The sequence below is a fragment of the Heloderma suspectum genome, chromosome 1 (genome assembly GCF_057233095.1).
Source record: "Heloderma suspectum isolate Gila_16-S chromosome 1, 16-S_ref, whole genome shotgun sequence".
NCBI lineage: Eukaryota > Metazoa > Chordata > Lepidosauria > Squamata > Helodermatidae > Heloderma > Heloderma suspectum.
This window is the reverse complement of record NC_139458.1, coordinates 37,687,707-37,704,932: the sequence shown is the minus strand read 5'-3', so window position 1 is coordinate 37,704,932 and position 17,226 is coordinate 37,687,707. Positions and strand designations below refer to the sequence as shown.

The 17,226-nt window shown below is 45.1% G+C and overlaps 1 protein-coding gene across 1 annotated transcript in view; it reads right to left on the bottom strand.

Moving 5' to 3' along the window:
• Window positions 1-17,226, bottom strand: part of KCNK10 (potassium two pore domain channel subfamily K member 10) — a 130,116-nt gene that overhangs the window by 39,919 nt on the left and 72,971 nt on the right. Inside the window, exons 6-7 of the mRNA XM_084826936.1 lie at window positions 15,611-15,728; window positions 2,931-3,091 (exon numbers count right to left, since the gene is read on the bottom strand). Coding sequence (XP_084683062.1) covers window positions 2,931-3,091; window positions 15,611-15,728 — 279 coding nt within the window. The remainder of the gene's footprint in view (window positions 1-2,930; window positions 3,092-15,610; window positions 15,729-17,226) is intronic.

Sequence of the window (17,226 nt, the reverse complement as noted above, 5' to 3'; positions counted from 1 at the left end):
TGGGGGGGCTCTGAAAACAACCGGGGAAGCGCATATAGTCCACATGTTGCCCACCTGAGTTAGAGGGTGAGAAGGAGAGAATCATCCATTCCCAGTCAAGACTAACTTCATGGGCCCTCCCATTTTGCCCTCGTCATGGGTGCCCTCTGCATTAAATCAGGGTCTGGTGTAGATCATCCCAGTGCCAGATCTGCAGAGCCACCTTCAGACATGGTGGACCAGTTTCCATAGGCCCTTGCAATTTCAGGGATTGCCATGCAGAGATTAGGCAGTAGCAAGAGGCCCTCCTGTTGGCCCATAGATATATGCAGATATAGCTACAGATAAAAACCCTGACCAGCACCCTGAACCATCATCCTCAGGAGATTCTGACCTCTCACCTTCAGAAGAGGCTCTGGACTTGATAGGAGAAAACTCAGCCATGGAAAGGCATCGCAAGGCTTCTATCTTCCCAGGACCCAGTTCTCCAGAGAAAACCCCAGGGGACATCCTTCTCCACATCCAGAGAAGGCTCCATGACTGTCCTCAGACTCTGAGGACGTGGGCCATGAAGAGACTAGCATGCCACTCCATGTTGTTGCAGTCTGAAGCTACTAAAACAGATAAGGCCCCTTTAAGGGTCAAAGTGTCAGCAGAGGTAGAGGCGGAGCTTAAACCAGCCTAGAGGCCAGTAACTCCTATTTAAGCCTCAGTCTTGCGCTGATCTTTGTTGGAGCAACATGCAAATAATCTTGTTTGGCTTCCAACACCACTTGGAGCTTTCTGTGGTGCTGATGTCTTTCTGTCTCGTTTCCTGAGAAACCTGATTCCTGCTCAAGGTCTGATCTCTAGCAGAACCCTGCAATCCAAACTACATCTCAGAGCATCATCAGAACTCATGGCCTGAAATGGTGCCCTTTATCTCCTGTTACCTCCTTGATTACCTGACTCTTCAGTTCACACAAAATAGCAGATTAAGTGAATACAATATTCCTGGACTAAACTACTTCAGACAGCAGGTAAAGGGTAGCATGACTGAACACTCCCTCTATATAAAAAATCTTCTGGCGCACAGAAAAAAGATGTCAGGAAGATGAATTCTAGCCTAGCCTTTGGCCTGTTGCTGTTTTGCATGTACAGAAAATGTCCCCCCCCCCATGAAGAAGCATTCAACCATCTGATTACCCACCTGCTGCCCAAAATGGTCTAGGCCGGGAACAATTTTACCACCTCCTCTGCCATTTGTGTGAACTAGGTCTCGACTGATACAATTTAAAAACAACCACCACCACACAATTTAGGATGCCAGGTTTTAATAAATGAAACTAATTTTATTTTCTTTCTTTTTTTAATGTAATGTTCTTCTGCAGAGTTAGCAAACATCCTAACAGAGGATATGATTAATATTAATTGCAGATGCTTCCAGAGATAGTCTTGTGGGAGTCAGGAGGTATGCCAAAAGAGGACGTAGGAAGTGTATTCATCTGCAGATCTTAAAAGCATTTATAAATTATATATGGAGAGAGCTGGGCAGGTTGAAAAGCAGACCACTTGAACTCTGGAAGAGATACACGGAAGGGATGCATCCTGGCAGCAAATTGAGGTGCTGATATTCTGCTGGACACTTTCAACCCTAAATGTCCAACTTAGGGTGCATGCGAAAGACAGCTTGAAACAAAGTAGTTGTCCCTCCCCAGTGCTAAGAACATAAGAAAATCTCTGCTGGAAGACTGCCTTGCATGTGATGGAGTTAAGGTGACGGTTTCAAAGACAGACCAAATCCCAGGTTCTACTCAGGATTAAATCAATGGTTCTTTCTCCACTTGTTGGTTACATTACTTTTAAGGCACAATCATGGATCATTAACTAGATGCTTGTTCATATTCTGTCTCATCTACATGGAATGTCATATTTTGGTTTTTATACTCAGTGCAATGATAGCTGAATCCACCCATGATTAAAGCATCTTTTCCTTTGGGAGCAGGGCTGTACCTCCCTGATTTCTTTCTCCATCTCAAAACCACCCTGAGTTTTGGTCAGGGAGATAATAATATGTCTCTAGTAGTACAATACCTTTTTGGTCTTTCATTTCTACCAGGGATGGGCGAACATGCAATATTCCAGTTCCTTGAGGTTTTCTAAATTCTTCCTCAAAACTCATTTTGTCTTGTTTGCATTCCCAAACATGAGCATATTTTTTCTGATCAGAAAAATTCACATTTTTAACTGGAAAAATGTGCATTTTAAATGTTGTGCAGTTTTTCCCAATTGAAAAAATACACACTTTTCCTGACCAATAATATGCATTTCCCCACATAGCCTAGAAAATGTGGAGGGCGGGAATCTGCACAAATGCACTCCAAAAATATGAACTTTCAAAAATTTGGAAGTGCACATATGCACAGTTTCAGAGGTGTGCATTTGCACAAATGCATATTTTTGAATGCAAATACATGTTCGGGAAATTGCAAAACATTCCTGGGAATTACTTTCCTGCTCGTGTTCAGGGTTGCAAATAGGGCATATTTGCATGCTTTGCGAACAGGAATGAAATTCTTGTACATCCCTAATTTCTACATAGAGTGAATCTATGGATGAATTTGTTCCTCCTGTTTCAGATTTCCTGCACTCTTTGCACTTTGATCTACTTGGATGTTTCTATACATTTTATATCCATGGATTCTCACAGGACCACTAGAACTCAGAGATGATCATTATATCTATATTCTCTTCAAGTTAGCAAGCACTCCAATTCAGCCAATGCTATAGCTGCTTGTATATATACCTAAAGAGGTATATCAAATACATTTTAACACACTGTGAAGGCATATTTATGTCATAAGTGATGATTCTTATATCACAATGGCTTAACATGCAAAATTTTCCTGGAGGGTGCGTGCCCTGCCATTAGGGATCAAGACTAAAAACAGTGTAACCTATTTCAATCTTACTCGAAAAACCTTTTCCACTCGTGCGATCCCCTTCCCAAAGATGGTCCCCAGTTGGTCGCCTATGCCAGCTAGCAGAAAGCCAAAGAGTGGAATCCCAAAGATGGCGTACAGAATACAGAATATTTTTCCACCTTCTGTGCTTGGGGCAATGTTTCCATACCCTGTTGAGAGAGAGAGAGAGAGAGAGAGAGAAAGAAAGAGAGAGAGAGAGAGAGAGAGAGAAAGACATCATTGCAATCTCTCATTTCTGAAGATGCATTGAAAAATGAAGAAGGAAGGAGAAAAGTTGAACAATAACAAAATTATACAGACAAAGAGGAAAAACTTCCTTTTGTTCTCCAGTGCCCCCACCTCCTCAGGTCTACGTCATATATGGAATTTTAAGCATCTCACTTGCTTTGTGGTGCTGGAACAGGGAGTAAAAATGGTACATGGATAGCATTACTATTTATTTATTTATTTATTTATTAAATTTATTAATCACCCATCTGGCTGGCCACCCAGCTACTCTGGGCGATGTACAAAGCATACAACAAAACAGTCTAAAACAATAAAATTCTACAATAAAAACATTTTCTAAAATACCCTAACCCACCCCAAACGCCTGCCTGAACAACCACGTTTTTAATGCACGGCGGAAGCTCATTAAAGAGGGGGACATTACTACTGCTTTATATTTCCCTTACTTTGAGTTATACATCCAGGGAATCCTAATTCTAACATTATGTACATCCACATAATATGCAGTGATAGCTAACCCCCATAAGCAAAACTTACTTCTTGGTCTTTCTTTCTTTCCTTTTGCTGAAATGTTATATTTATTGCAGTAGAGGCTGGTGGCTCCTATTTCAGTGGGGCTCTGAATCCTCTCTGGGTCTCAGTCAGAACCAGTCAGATCTCTAAAGGAACTATCCAAAGTGCTGAACCCTATCCCCCCAAAGGGTTTCAATACCTTGGATAGCTCCTTTAGATTCTGACTGGTTCTGACTGAAACCCAGAGTGGATTCACAGCCTCACTGAAATAGGAGCCACCAGCCTCCACTGATTTATTGAGAAGCTTTTTAAACATGTTGAACATGTAAAAAGGTAAAGGTGTCCCCAGCCAGTCGTGTCCGACTCTAGGGGGTGGTGCTCATCTCCATTTCTAAGACGAAGAGCCAGCGCTGTCCAAAGACGCTTCCATGGTCATGTGGCCGGCATGACTGAACACCGAGGTGCACGGAACGCTGTCACCTTTCCCACCGAGGCGGTACCTATTTATCTACTTGCAATTTCTTGCTTTCGAACTGCTAGGTTGGCAGGAGCTGGGACCGAAAACGGGAGCTCACTCCATCACGTGGCCCTCGGGTCTCGAACTGCTGTCCTGCCGACCTTCCGGTCCGCAGTTCAGCGTCTTAACCGCTAAGTCACCGTGGTTTTGAACGTGTACAAAATATTAAAACGAAATGATATACTGAAACAAACGAACAAAAAGAAAAGGGATTGAATCCTTACTGATAAAGTAAAACTGAGATATGGAATAGTTCCTGGCATAAATACCAGCATCTGAGTCACGTGGAGGTATTTCTAGCACATTTTAGAGATATATTTGAGCAAGTACCCAAAATAGGAAACCACAGGGTGACATACTGCCATTTTGCTATATGGTAAAAGTGATGTTTGGTGGCTGTTTTGCACATTACACAGAAACAAATCCACTAGCCACGAAGTGAATATCCAATTGTTGTTGTTCAGTCGTGTCCGACTCTTCGTGACCCCATGGACCACAGCACACCAGGCCTTCCTGTCCTCTGCTCTCTCCCGGAGTGTGCTCAAGTTCATATTCATTGCATTGGTGATGCTATCTAGCCATCTCATCCTCTGCCATCCCCTTCTCCTTTTGCCTTCAGTCTTTCCCAGCATCAGGGTCTTTTCTAGAGAGTTTTCTCTTCACATTAGGTGGCCAAAATATTTGAGCTTCAGCTTCAGGATCTGTCCTTCCAATGAGCACTCAGGGTTGATTTCCTTTAGGATGAACTGATTTGACCTCCTTGCAGTCCAGGGGACTCATAAGAGTCTTCTCCAGCACCACAGTTCGAAAGCATCAATTCTTCAGCGCTCAGCCTTCCTTATAGTCCAGCTCTCACAACCATACATTACTACTGGGAAAACCATAGCTTTGATTATGTGGACCTTTGTCGGCAAGGTGATGTCTCTGCTTCTTACTATGCTGTCTAGGTTTGCCATAGCTTTCCTCCCAAGGAGCAAGCGTCTTTTAATTTCATGGCTACAGTCACTGTCTGCGGTGATCTTGGAGCCTAAGAAAATAAAATCTGTCATGCAACTAACACTGTTTATTCTATTATTTTATTCTCTTATTGTTGCATTTTTAATTTTGCTTTTAATTGTGTTGTTTTGATAAACTTTTATTCTAAACTTTTTTTTAGTTCCTATGATGCCATTTTCTTGGTAGAAAGGTGGGGTACAAATCAAATAAATAAAGTTTATTTCCCCTCTATGGTGCACAGTTTCAAATACCACTTTCTCAGATTCGCACTTCACATTTTTAGTTGTCCCTTTTTTTTTCTTTTTTTTTTAAAGCACCTTTGATTTGCACCCAAAAATGTAACGTGTGGAAAGTCCCTGAGACAGCTTTGGTTGCTAAGCTGCCTATTTCTCACCACGATGGCAGCTGATTAAGGAATACATGGAGAGTTCAACACACAAACTTCACAAATTGTGTGACCGTGCTCACTGATGATTTGGCAGCTTTACCATCCTAACACTCACTTGTTCCCTGGGTAAGAAGAAATGTTAGCGAATTCTTTTAAATAGGAGTAATGGTTATGAGTACAACGATCCATGACTGTTTTCTGCACAGAAATACACAGCAGAACATCTACACTAATAAAAGGAAACCTGAAGCGGTTGCTTTTTCTTTCTCACTGCACTGTAATTCCTCTGCAGTAGCCACTGAAGTCCATATAACAGCCATTAGCACTTTCTTCAAAGTGCATTACCCCTACCTGAGTAATACTGAAGTGTGTGGTAGCGTGGGATTTTGTGCTGTTTTAGCTGCCAAGATGCTGAGACATTACTTAAGTCAGTTCTAAGAAATGCTCTAGTTAAATGGACAAGAACAGAACAACCAGCTTAGAAGTGTAGGGATGGGGGAGGAATTTGTTCAGTTCGCATTACCCAATTCACAGTTCCCAAACCAGCATGCGAACTGAAACACAATTCAGTATTTGCATTCTCTGAATTTTGCAATGCAGTTCCCTAACCAAAAAGGAGCGAACAGAAGTGTGTATATTACGGGAAATAACATACAAAATTGCATCATATTAGGGGAAATGCCTTACAAAAAATGTGTACAATAGGACAAAGTGCGTACAAAATTGCATCATATTAGGGGAAATGCCTTACAAGAAATGTGTACAGTAGGACAAAGTGTGTACAAAAATGCACTTATTAGGAGAATTGCGCATGAAAATGCATATAGAGCTTTGTGCATGGTTTTTAAAAAGAAATTAGCAAATGTATGCAGAAACTGGACAAAACTAACTTAAGGTTGGAAAATACAAAACCAAAATGTACAGATTCATCCGTCCCTACAAAGAGACACCCAGGGCTTTTCCAGATGGCTGCTCCCCCGCACCCCGGTGTCAATAGCTTCAAAGAAGAAGCGGGACAACAGATATGTTTTGGAAAAGGTGCCATCCAACATGGGGTTGGGTGCTACTAAGGCCGCTTTTGCATGATGGTTGCCGTGGTGCCCACCTTGATCCTTCCAGGTTATCTGGACAACACTGAGCAATGCATTGATCAGCAGGCCTTGTGCAGGTTGCAGGTGTTGGGCTCGCTGATCCTACAATTCTGGCGCTCGCAAACCACTCTGTGCTGGAAGCAACCCAAGTAATGGAGCAACAAAGAGCCCTGGGCTGTTGCTCTAAGGATAACCCAGCCTTCATCGTATCACTGGTCTGCACATTGCTGTTTTTATATATCTGCTATAATCCAAGTCCATTCAAACCAATGGGAGTTTTGCCACCAACTTCAGTGATATGTGGATTGCATTTGTCATGGAACAGGCTAGAAAGACCCCATGTTGGGCTTCTTTCGGTTCCATCTTATCTCACACAGAACAAGTACAGTCCATTCACATCACATCAAACCATTCTGGGAGCTAAAACGGCAAGCTATCCTTCCCTGACACTTCTTCCCACATAAGCTTCTGCTGCTGCCGCGAGTGGGTGTGGAGTTTGCACCCCCTGCTGCAAAGAAGAAACATAGGCCTTTGGCCTGAAGCAGCAGTGCTTTCTTATGTCACCATTTAGCAAGCATTTTGTGCCAAAACATGGGCTACTTAGTCATGATGATTAGTTCTCCCAGCTGGGAGGATTCCAGCCCCTCATATCAAACATGGCCCTCATTCACTGGCAGATATGCTGCACCCTTACAAATCTGTCTGCTTGGGGAGGGTGCATGCATGGTTTGTGTTAATAGAGAGAGTCTCCTCCTTCTGCTTCAAGCATAGCTGTTCTAGGCTGGCAAATATGCAAGGGCAGCAGCTTATTATTATTATTATTTAGATTTCTTAGAGAGCAATCCTATGTCCCCTAGACCATCCGGGGGAGAAAGGATTTTTCAGTTTCCCAGCTCTGAGCTTGTAGACAGCGCTACGAGCTCGTAGCCGGTAAACTGTGCTCCCCAGCCCAGCCCCCTCGTAGCTCGCGAGGACAGAACTGCACCACCGCTGCCTCCGTGCTTGTGACACAGAGCACAGAGGGGTGAAAATGGGGCATTCCTGGGGGTGGAGATGGGAGGAGGCCATGGGAGCTGTTTTAGACAGCTTCCTATGTTGTTTCCAGCCCTGTTCCCGCCCCCTCCCCAAAACTGCGCTTCGACGGGCGAAAACGCACATCTAAAGCAAAGTGCGGGGCGGCTGCAGCATGGAGGGAATCCTCTCCTCCATGCTGCTTCCACCCTGCATGGGATAGGTGGTTGCCTCTAACTCCAGGGGAGGTCAGAGACACCCGTCATTCTCTATAGGATTGCGCCCTTAGACGCCATCCTCAAAAAAGACTCAAGGCAACTTACAACAAGATTAAATCACACGCAATTTAAAACAGCAAAAAACAATTATCCACTAAAATACTACCACCCCATAAAACAATGAAAACATCAGTGACAACCATAAACAATTCATCTGATTTCATTTCATTTTATTATATATCTGTGGTTAAGACGCTGAACTGCAGACTGGAAGGTCGACAGGTCAGCAGTTCGAGACCTGAGTGCTGCGTGACGGAGTGAGCTCCCGTCTTCAGTCCCAGCTTCTGCCAACCTAGCAGTTCGAAAGCAAGAAATTGCAAGTAGATAAATAGGTACCGCCTCGGCGGGAAAGGTAACAGCGTTCCGTGCACCTTGGTGTTCAGTCATGCCGGCCACATGACCACGGAAGCGTCTTCGGACAGCGCTGGCTCTTCGGTTTAGAAACGGGGATGAGCACCGCACCCTAGAGTCGGACACGACTGGTTGGGGACACCTTTACCTTTTTACCACCCAACAGCCAAAGCTCTCTGGGTCATTTACAAAGATTAAAAACTAAACTAAACTTTAAAAATTCAGTATTATACACAGTATACAAAAACATTGACATACAAACATATAAACAGACAGCGTGCACACACGCACACACGTATGCACACAATTTTAAATAATTACCAATAAGAAAAAGCAGGACCTGAAGCATTGAGGAGCCCATCATACAATATCAAATGCATGAGAATAGAAGAAAGTCTTAACCTGGTGCCAAAAAGATGACAATGTTGGTGCCAGGCAGGCCTCAATGGAGAGAGTTCCACAACTGGGGAGCCACCACCAAAAAGGCACTTTCCCTTTTTGCCATCCTCTGAACCTGGTTTGGAGGAGGCACTCGGAGGAGGCTCTCAGAAGCTGATCATAGTGTATGGGTAGGTTCATACCAGTAGAGGCACTGCACCAGGTCCTGGGGTCTCAAGCCATATAAGGCTATGTAGCTTAAAGCCAGCAACTTGAATTGGGCTAATCTGCCAGAGAATAAGGGTTCCATTTCAAGCAAAAGCCTGTAGTACTTCCAGATGGCAGATCTGACATTCCATGAGAAATATAACATCTATTCAGACCTCACGCAGCAGAACATGGCAAAGCCATTGCATGGAACGTATTTTTCCTCAGCTTTACTTTCCAATGTAAAGTTGTGACCAATGGCTCCACTCAGGATCTGGCACAAGGTATAGGGATCGCTGCCTAGATATAGCTCCAGGAACAAGGTGGTGCAAACACCTAAAAATCGCACTCCCTACCATAAAAAGTATTTACGACTAGGCCATCATCTGGCCCACAGTTTTGGGATTCACAGCAGCTCAGAATTTAGTTACCTTTAAAACCTACAGGGGCCACAATTTCCATCATTTCTTCATGGAGCTGGTTTCTTGATGACAACGCATGCTTCTGGCAACATGACAGGGTGCAAAAAGCTTGCTAAAGGACAGCCACCAAAAGTCCTGCTTCGTCATTCATTCTCTGCTACTCCAAATGGACTTTCTAAATTGGTTCCTTGTGGGAGAATGACTCACTTGGCTAATCTCATTTTCAGGTTGGAGTTCTGAATTACGCTGGCTCTTTATCACATATTACACCTAGCGAAATTTCCATTTCTTACAGTTTGGTTTATGTGAATCTTCAAGAGATTCTCTGACTTTTTCACCTGTCTTGAGGTTTAATACGGGTTCTTTTCATGCATTCCTAATGGACTTTAGAAAGGAGGGGGGTTTCTTATTCTTCAGAATACTTCCCCCTCTCTTTCAGATTAAAACAACACTACTACAGCCATGATAGGGATAACTGCAAGTTTTAATCTTCCGTATTGTAGAGTTGCCACACGGATAATTCACGGAGTTTTCTTTCATTAACAGTGTTTTTAGTTTGCTTGGTTTTCTGCATCACTTGGTATTTAAAACAGTTACTTTTTAAATGTTATCGTTTCAAAAATCTTTTGCTGTGAGCTACCCGGAAGGGGTAAGATGTCTCCATGGCCTGTCGTGTTGTCTGAACCCAGGCAGTGGGAGTTATTTCAGGCTTAAACAATCCCCGCATAACCCATGGTCTATTTTAGGGTTATGCAAGGGTTGCAGGAGTACGACAGGGGGGTGGAGTCCAACGAACTCTCCTGCGCTTGGCTTCCCAGACTCCAGTCTGAGGACTGCAATGCTTATCTGACTCAGTGCATGTCAAGTTGGGCAAGCGTGGCGGTCCCTGCTGGTCTGCTGGGGTACCATTTTGCAGAGTCTCTGTATCCCAAAGATTCTAGCCATTCATTCATTCATTCAATTTATTTATTTTATTAAAAGATTTATAGGCCGCCTTTTAGGGAACCCTCCCAAGGGTGTAATGAAGGGTTGCCAAGGCAGCGTACAAGGTGTAATGAAATGTTGCTATCCTGCAACTTTATGTGTGGAGTACTAACACATCCTACTTAGGGTAAACCCATTGAAATGAGTGAAACTTAACTTAGTCATGACTACTCTAAGCACGATTCATTTTAGTGGGTCTACTCCCCACTAAAGTAGGACTGACATTGGATTCAACCCACGTAATGTATTTGCAGCTCACCGGTGTCCATGGTCATGCCGCATACTTCCAAATTAATTCAAAGGTCATCAATAATTTTGGAGATGTAAAACTAATAGTTCTCATTTGTAGTTAATCTTTGCTGTTTATAGCTTTGCAATACATTTATGCTTAAATTCGTTTCCTGTCTTAAGATGGGAAGGACCTTAGCTCAGTGGGAGAGCAGCTGCTTGCAAGCAGAAGGTCCCAGGTTCGATCCCCAGCATCTCCAGGTAGGAAAAATTCCTGAAACCTTGGAGAGCCATTGCTGCCAGGCAGTGTCAACAACACTGAGCTAGATGGACCAGTGGTCTGACTCCGTGGCTGCGTTCAGACTGTCAGCAGGGGAAACATCGCAGTATGGGTTGTTTACCCCAGTCGCGTGACCAGAGGTTCCCCAATTACCTGCGCCACATCACAGGTTCATGGTTCATGGTTCTGGTTCATGGTTCATGGTTCATGGTTCATGGTTCATGGTTCATGGTTCATGGTTCATGGTTCATGGTTCATGGTTCATCTGAACCAGAGCATGGCGCAGCAGGGGTTTCTTCTCCACCTCACAACTTCTACTGCAAGCCATGGGTTGTAAGGTGCATAAGGAGTCACCCTCACCACGCTGCACGCTGGGTTCGGATGACACAGCAGCCCGGATAATTAGGGAAATGCCAGCTGTGTGACCAGTGGGCACAAGGGAAAGAACCCACACTGCATTGTTCCCCCCCCCTGCCCCATAAGGCAGCTTTTAACGTTCCTATGTAAGATGTCAGTGAATCCAATGTGTTGAACTCAGCTCATGGGAACCTTGCATTGGCAGAAGGAGGGGAGTCCATTTTTGCCAATTCCCCCTTCCCCCTGCAGCCCCCTGCACCCCCTAATAGTCTGCTCAGGAGGGCTGTGGGTCCCTCTGGAATAGTGTGGCACAAGGGGTTGATGGTGAATGGGGAATCAACAAAAATCACCTCCCCATCCATTCCGTCACTGGTAGCTCCCTCGGGATGAAAGGCCTTTCTATAAATAGGAAAAGCCCATTTGATCCTGGAAGGGCAACTCAGGATCCAAATTTATGTTTTTAATTTTTCTAACACTTATCCTTCTATTATTCTAATATATTATTATTGTCTTCTGGCTACTTATCTTCTAGGTAAAAGAGAAAAAAAAAATTCATAGCAGCAGACAATTTATTCCAGTGGAGGTTCAGTGAAATCAATTTAGATTGGGTTTTATTGTTTCATTATCTATTGCGTGGGGCTTTTTTCCTCTTTTCATTAAAAATAAGGAGAAATAGGAAATGTAGTTACAGTAGTGGGACCACAAAAGTTCAGATAATTTTACTGCCTGCTCCATTAAAATCCATTTCATTTCAGCGGTTTGTAGCCTGGCAATAAAAATGTACCTTTATGTTGTAAACATGCACAAATGTACATAGATCAGACCAAGAATCAATTACTCAAATAGAGAAAGAAAACTAAATTGTAAAAAAAAAAGATGCTTTCTAGATTAGGGGCACAATCCTATGGGTTGCGCCCTGGGGAAATGTAAGCCTCTGAACTCAGAGGTTCATACCTTCCATGCTGCATTTCTGCTAGATGAACGATTTTGCCCATCTAGTGGAGGCTTGGGGGAGGGAGAGGTAAGAAGGCTGGGGTGGCAATAGGAAAAGGTATAAACTAGCCACCCTGGCCTCCTCCCCTCCCTGCCCCCAGGAACACCCCCTTTCCCCCATCTCTGCCTTCCATTTACCAGGCACAGAGAGGTAGCCAGCATGGTTCTCTCCACACTGACTATGAGGAGGAGGGGGAAGGGAGCGCGGTTTCCTGGCTCCAAGCTTGGAGCCCTATCTTCAAGCTCAGATCCAGGAAACTGAACAATCCTAAAAAACTACCTTTTTAATCTTTTGGCAATTTCCCTTCACACATTCATTCATTCATTCATTCATTTAATTTCTGTACCGCCCAATAGCTGAAGCTCTCTGGGCAGTTCACAACAATGTCGCGTATAATGTGTGAAGAAAGCTGCAGTTCATCACACATTTACACCTTGATTCAAAGGCTCAGCTTCCTATGAATGTCATCCCCAATCCTTTTAATGTGAATATTAATCAGATATTTGTGAATCAGATATTTGTTCAGATGTATTTTGCCCTTCTTTGAAGATGAACTAGAAGCCCAGAGCCAAAAGAGGGAACACAATCTATGCTATAATCAATAACACAATTGTAAGAAGGTGACAGTTTCAGTTAGGATCTATGCTATTGTGTTCTGTTCGTTTTCTCTCACCTTTGGTGCATCTATTGCTATCAAATCACCGTATACGTTACCCAGCATAGAATGGAGGATGAAAGAGTTCCATCCTCCAGAGAACTGCACTTTGCTCGTTTTTCTGAGAGCTGATAAATTGCATTTGACGCTGTGGTTTTCAATCCGTACAACTACTATTCTGTAATAAATACATACAATGGTGATGACTGCTCCAGCTACGAAAGCACAGTAGTTTCCAATGGTTGGATGCAGATGTAGTCATAGTTAGACTAGACCTATTCAAATCAATGGGCATGTTAGCCATGACTAACTTAAGTCCTATTGATTTCAACAGGTTTACTCAAATTATGTTTTGATTTGATTTGTACCCCAGCTTTCTACCAAAAATGGTACTCAAGGTGGCTTATGACTAAGTCTGGATCCAGCCCCACGTCTGCATCTATTTTGAAACGACTTGGGGGCCCTTGAGCATTCTAGGCAAACATCGAAACCTCTTGGGAAATGTGAACATTTGAAAGAACACTGTAAGGGGCCTGATTTCCCCACTATCCCGCCCCCCTCCCCTGCCCTGGTCTCTAAGAAAGAAAACTTACCTTGTGAGCCAAGGACAGCAGGCAGTGGCATTTCTCCCGCTTCCCCAAGACATCATTCTAAATGGAAGAAGATGTGGCCAGTGTTGCTACACTGGCGGTGTCTTTTTCTGCCTGGGATTGTGTGGGTTGAACTACAGCAGGGGTGGGCAGAAAGTAGATCGGGGTCTACTGGTAAATCTCTGAGTGTCCAGGTTGTATCTGAGCCCATAGAGTCCCAAGGCAGCTCTGATTCTGAGGAGGAGATACAATTCGTGGGAGGGGAACTCTCTCAGACTTCAGAGGTGCAGCTGGAGGGGGAGCCCGCCCAGCTCACATTCCTCGGAGCAACAGTGACCCAGGCATGGAAAGGGAGGGACAACTTGAGCTTTTAGATGCGAGGCACAGGCACAAGTGAGAGATTGCGGGAGCCGAGCTTGGGTGCTCGGCCTGACTGGCTCGACGTCAACAGCTGCGCCCCGAGGCCCCACGGGGGAGAACTTCCCCTCCCACCCCTTAAGTTCAGAGAGTTGCTGCATTTTTCCCAAACGGAGGCCAACTGACGTCCTAACCCTTAGAAACCCCTAGTTGGCTGTTCCTTTATAGTAGGGATGTACAAATTGTGTACCTTCCGTGCCGCTTGACTTCCACAGTTTGCGGCCAGTGCTCCATACCGTCGTTCGCAAGCCCCTGGAATTCTCCTCTTTTTTTTCCGCTCCAAGAATTACAAAGATAAATCCGTGCCCAGCCATCTCCGTGAGTCTACATAACTTCCGTAAGAAAGGCTATTTTTCGTAGATATTTATGTATTTTTTCCCCTGCCCTGAGACGTGCAGTAATTACTTCCAGCCAAAACACTTCCTCCTCGGGGCTTCCCAAAACAAGGCTGCCCTAGGTGTGTCTGAGCGAGGCACTCTGTGTTTAAAGCAATGCTGTTTGAAAGAAAGAAAGAAAAAACCTTTTAAAATGACCATGCCGGTCTGGAGCCCTGCATGAGGAGAGTTGGTTCTCCTCTCTGCTCAGCTTTGTATTTCCACGTCCAGAAAGAAAGGTTTTTTCTTTCTTTCTTTCAAACAGCTTTGCTTTAAACAAAGAGTGCATCGCTCGGGCACACCTAGGGCAGCCTTGTTTTGGGAAGCCCCGAGGAGGAGGAAGTGTTTTGGCTGAAAGTAAACAGAGACGGAGGATTTCAATTGAAAAAGAACACCCACAAACAAGGCGGTGAGCACAATTCATTAAAAAAAAAAACTTACATATTTATTATTGGAGTATACTACCTTGCGTTTTTATTTGCGAAAATTTCGCAACTCTGTGCGGATGACCAAAAAAAAGCCACATGACTGCTGGCTCCGCAGGACCTCATGGTGCCGTTCCGCAGAGGATTCCGTGGGACAGACTGAAGGGAATTCGATCCCATTTCAGTCCATGGCGGAATTCTCTGACATCCCTACTTTGTAGTTCCTCTGAGTCTCAGGCAATTAGCATCTGTAAGCTTCATTAGGTTCAATGGAATTAAAGCCTTGGAAAGCAGCCCTTTTGTCTGAGTGTTGATTCTGGCTATTGGAGGATTCAGTAGGCAACAGGAGCATCCTGACAGCGAGTGATTTGCAGTAGACCAGCAAGACTTTCAGGCAACAGCAACAGCAAAATGACTACATCCACCTAGATTAGGCTACTGAAATGAAGAGAGCTCAAGGAAACCTTTTGTGTGAAAGGCGTGTGAGCACCATCCGTTTTTGATACTGAAAACAAATCGCTCAGAATATGCCCACAGGCAACTTGTCCTTTAATTCTAAGTGCATGTCTTTTACAACTGGCTCTGCTTGGTGGATCTTGGCTTTCTAGTAAAAAATGAAAGTAGATCCAACAAGCCTAAAGTCTGCCCACCCATGATCTACAACACCCACGATCACCATCAGAAAATGCTAGTGTCTTCTTCCGTTTAGAAATAAGCCCAGCTCCCGCCTTTAAGGAACCACCAAAGAGGCTGTAGCTGTGCCATCTTGACCCCCCCCCAACGTACGCTTTCCCCCCTTGGAGACCAAGCCGGGGGGGGGGTGCGGACCCACAAAAGCAAGATCCAAGCTGCCCCCTGCCAGGATACTGCTCAAAGAAATCGAGTGGGGCGTTTGCCTATGCAAGCACTCATTTTTCCCGTGACACCTCCACTTCAAAACTTTTCCAGCACTGCAGCCACCGTAAATTCGATAGAAATATATACCTATCGTTGTGATGACAGTTCCAGCGAAGAAAAAGGCACTTCCGAGGTCCCAGTGGCTGCTGCTGTTAGAAGTGTCTCCTACAGGATTGACTCCTGCACTGGTGGCATTAATGACCCGCTGAAAAGAAATAGATAAGTCAAATTAGCCGGCAAAATACCTTCTTCTCAAATACTGCACGGCTGGAGAGAGGCCTCCACCGAAATGCTGGAACACTGGGAACTGCCTTATATCAAGTCCGACTAATTGTTCATCTAGTACAGTATTGTCTACTCTCCAGGGTCTCAGGCAGAGGTCTTTTCCATCACCTGCTACCTGATCTATTTAACAGGAGATGCCAGGGTGGATAGCTCGAAGGCCCCTGCCAGGCTAGCCTCTGGAGTGATCCCATAAGCTTCCAGGTTAACCTTTTCAATGACTACTGCAGTCCATTGCATTCCTTGGCATTAGGCACCTATAGGGGAGCCTCAGGCCCGTTTTCAACTTTTCTACTGCAATATGCACATGCTTTGGGGTGTACGTGTATCAGCCTGGGTCTGGCAAGGTCCATTAATTGGTTTAGGGCACAATCCTGTCACCTAGAAAGCATCTGCAGGACACAGGATATTTCGGTTCCTGAGATCCGAGTTTGGAACCAGGGCTCCGACCTCAAAGCCCAGAAACTGTGCTCCCTGCCCCCACCCCCGTGTAGCCAGCATGGTTCTCTCCACGCCACCTACGTCTGTGTCCATGACGCTGGAAACACAGTGTGGAGGGGGGAGGGGAGGAAACCGCGGAAGCTGCTTTACACAGCTTCCTATGCATGTCCCAGCCTCCTTCCCTCCCCTTCCCTGAAGCCACGCCTCAACAGGTGAAATCGCCTGTCTAGGGAAAATGCAGGGTGCCTGGAGTACAGGGGTGAGGATTGCTTCTGTGCCCCAGCCACCCTGCACTGGATACTTGGCAGCCTCTGACCTTGGAGGCTACCAACTATCAAGATAGGATTGCACCCTTAAGACACTGCAGTGTCCTTAGTTGTTTGTAATTGTGAGGAACTTGGCCTGTAAAAATGTGTCCGTATATATATGCTTTCTTACTTCCTGATATACTTTTTACATACTAGACAAGGGGTCCCCAACCCCCGGGCCGCGGACCGGGACCGGTCCCGGTCCATGGCCCGTTAGCAACCGGGCCACAGGGGTATGCGAAACCCCCTCACCTTGGGTCTGCGGGGGTTCGCAGGGGAGGGAGGCGATCCGTCCCTCCCCACCTGGAATCCTCGCCAGCCCCGGCCAGCTCCACTCCACAGCAAGTCCACGGAGCTGCCGGCCAGCTCCGGCCGCTGGTGGACTTCCGGCTGCTGGGACGCAAATGGCGTCTGCATAGCGGACGCCATTTGCGTCCCTGTTCTTCAAGTAATAGGCTACGTAAATCTTTACATAGCCCCTGTTCTTCAAGTAATAGGCTATGTAAATCTTTACGTAGCCGATTACTGCAAAGAATAGGGACGCAAATCCGCCAGCAAAACACACACACACACACGGTCCGTGGAAAAATTGTCATCCATGAGACCAGTCCCTGGCGCCAAAAAGGTTGGGGACCGCTATACTAGACCATTTTTTTCCATACTAGACCACTG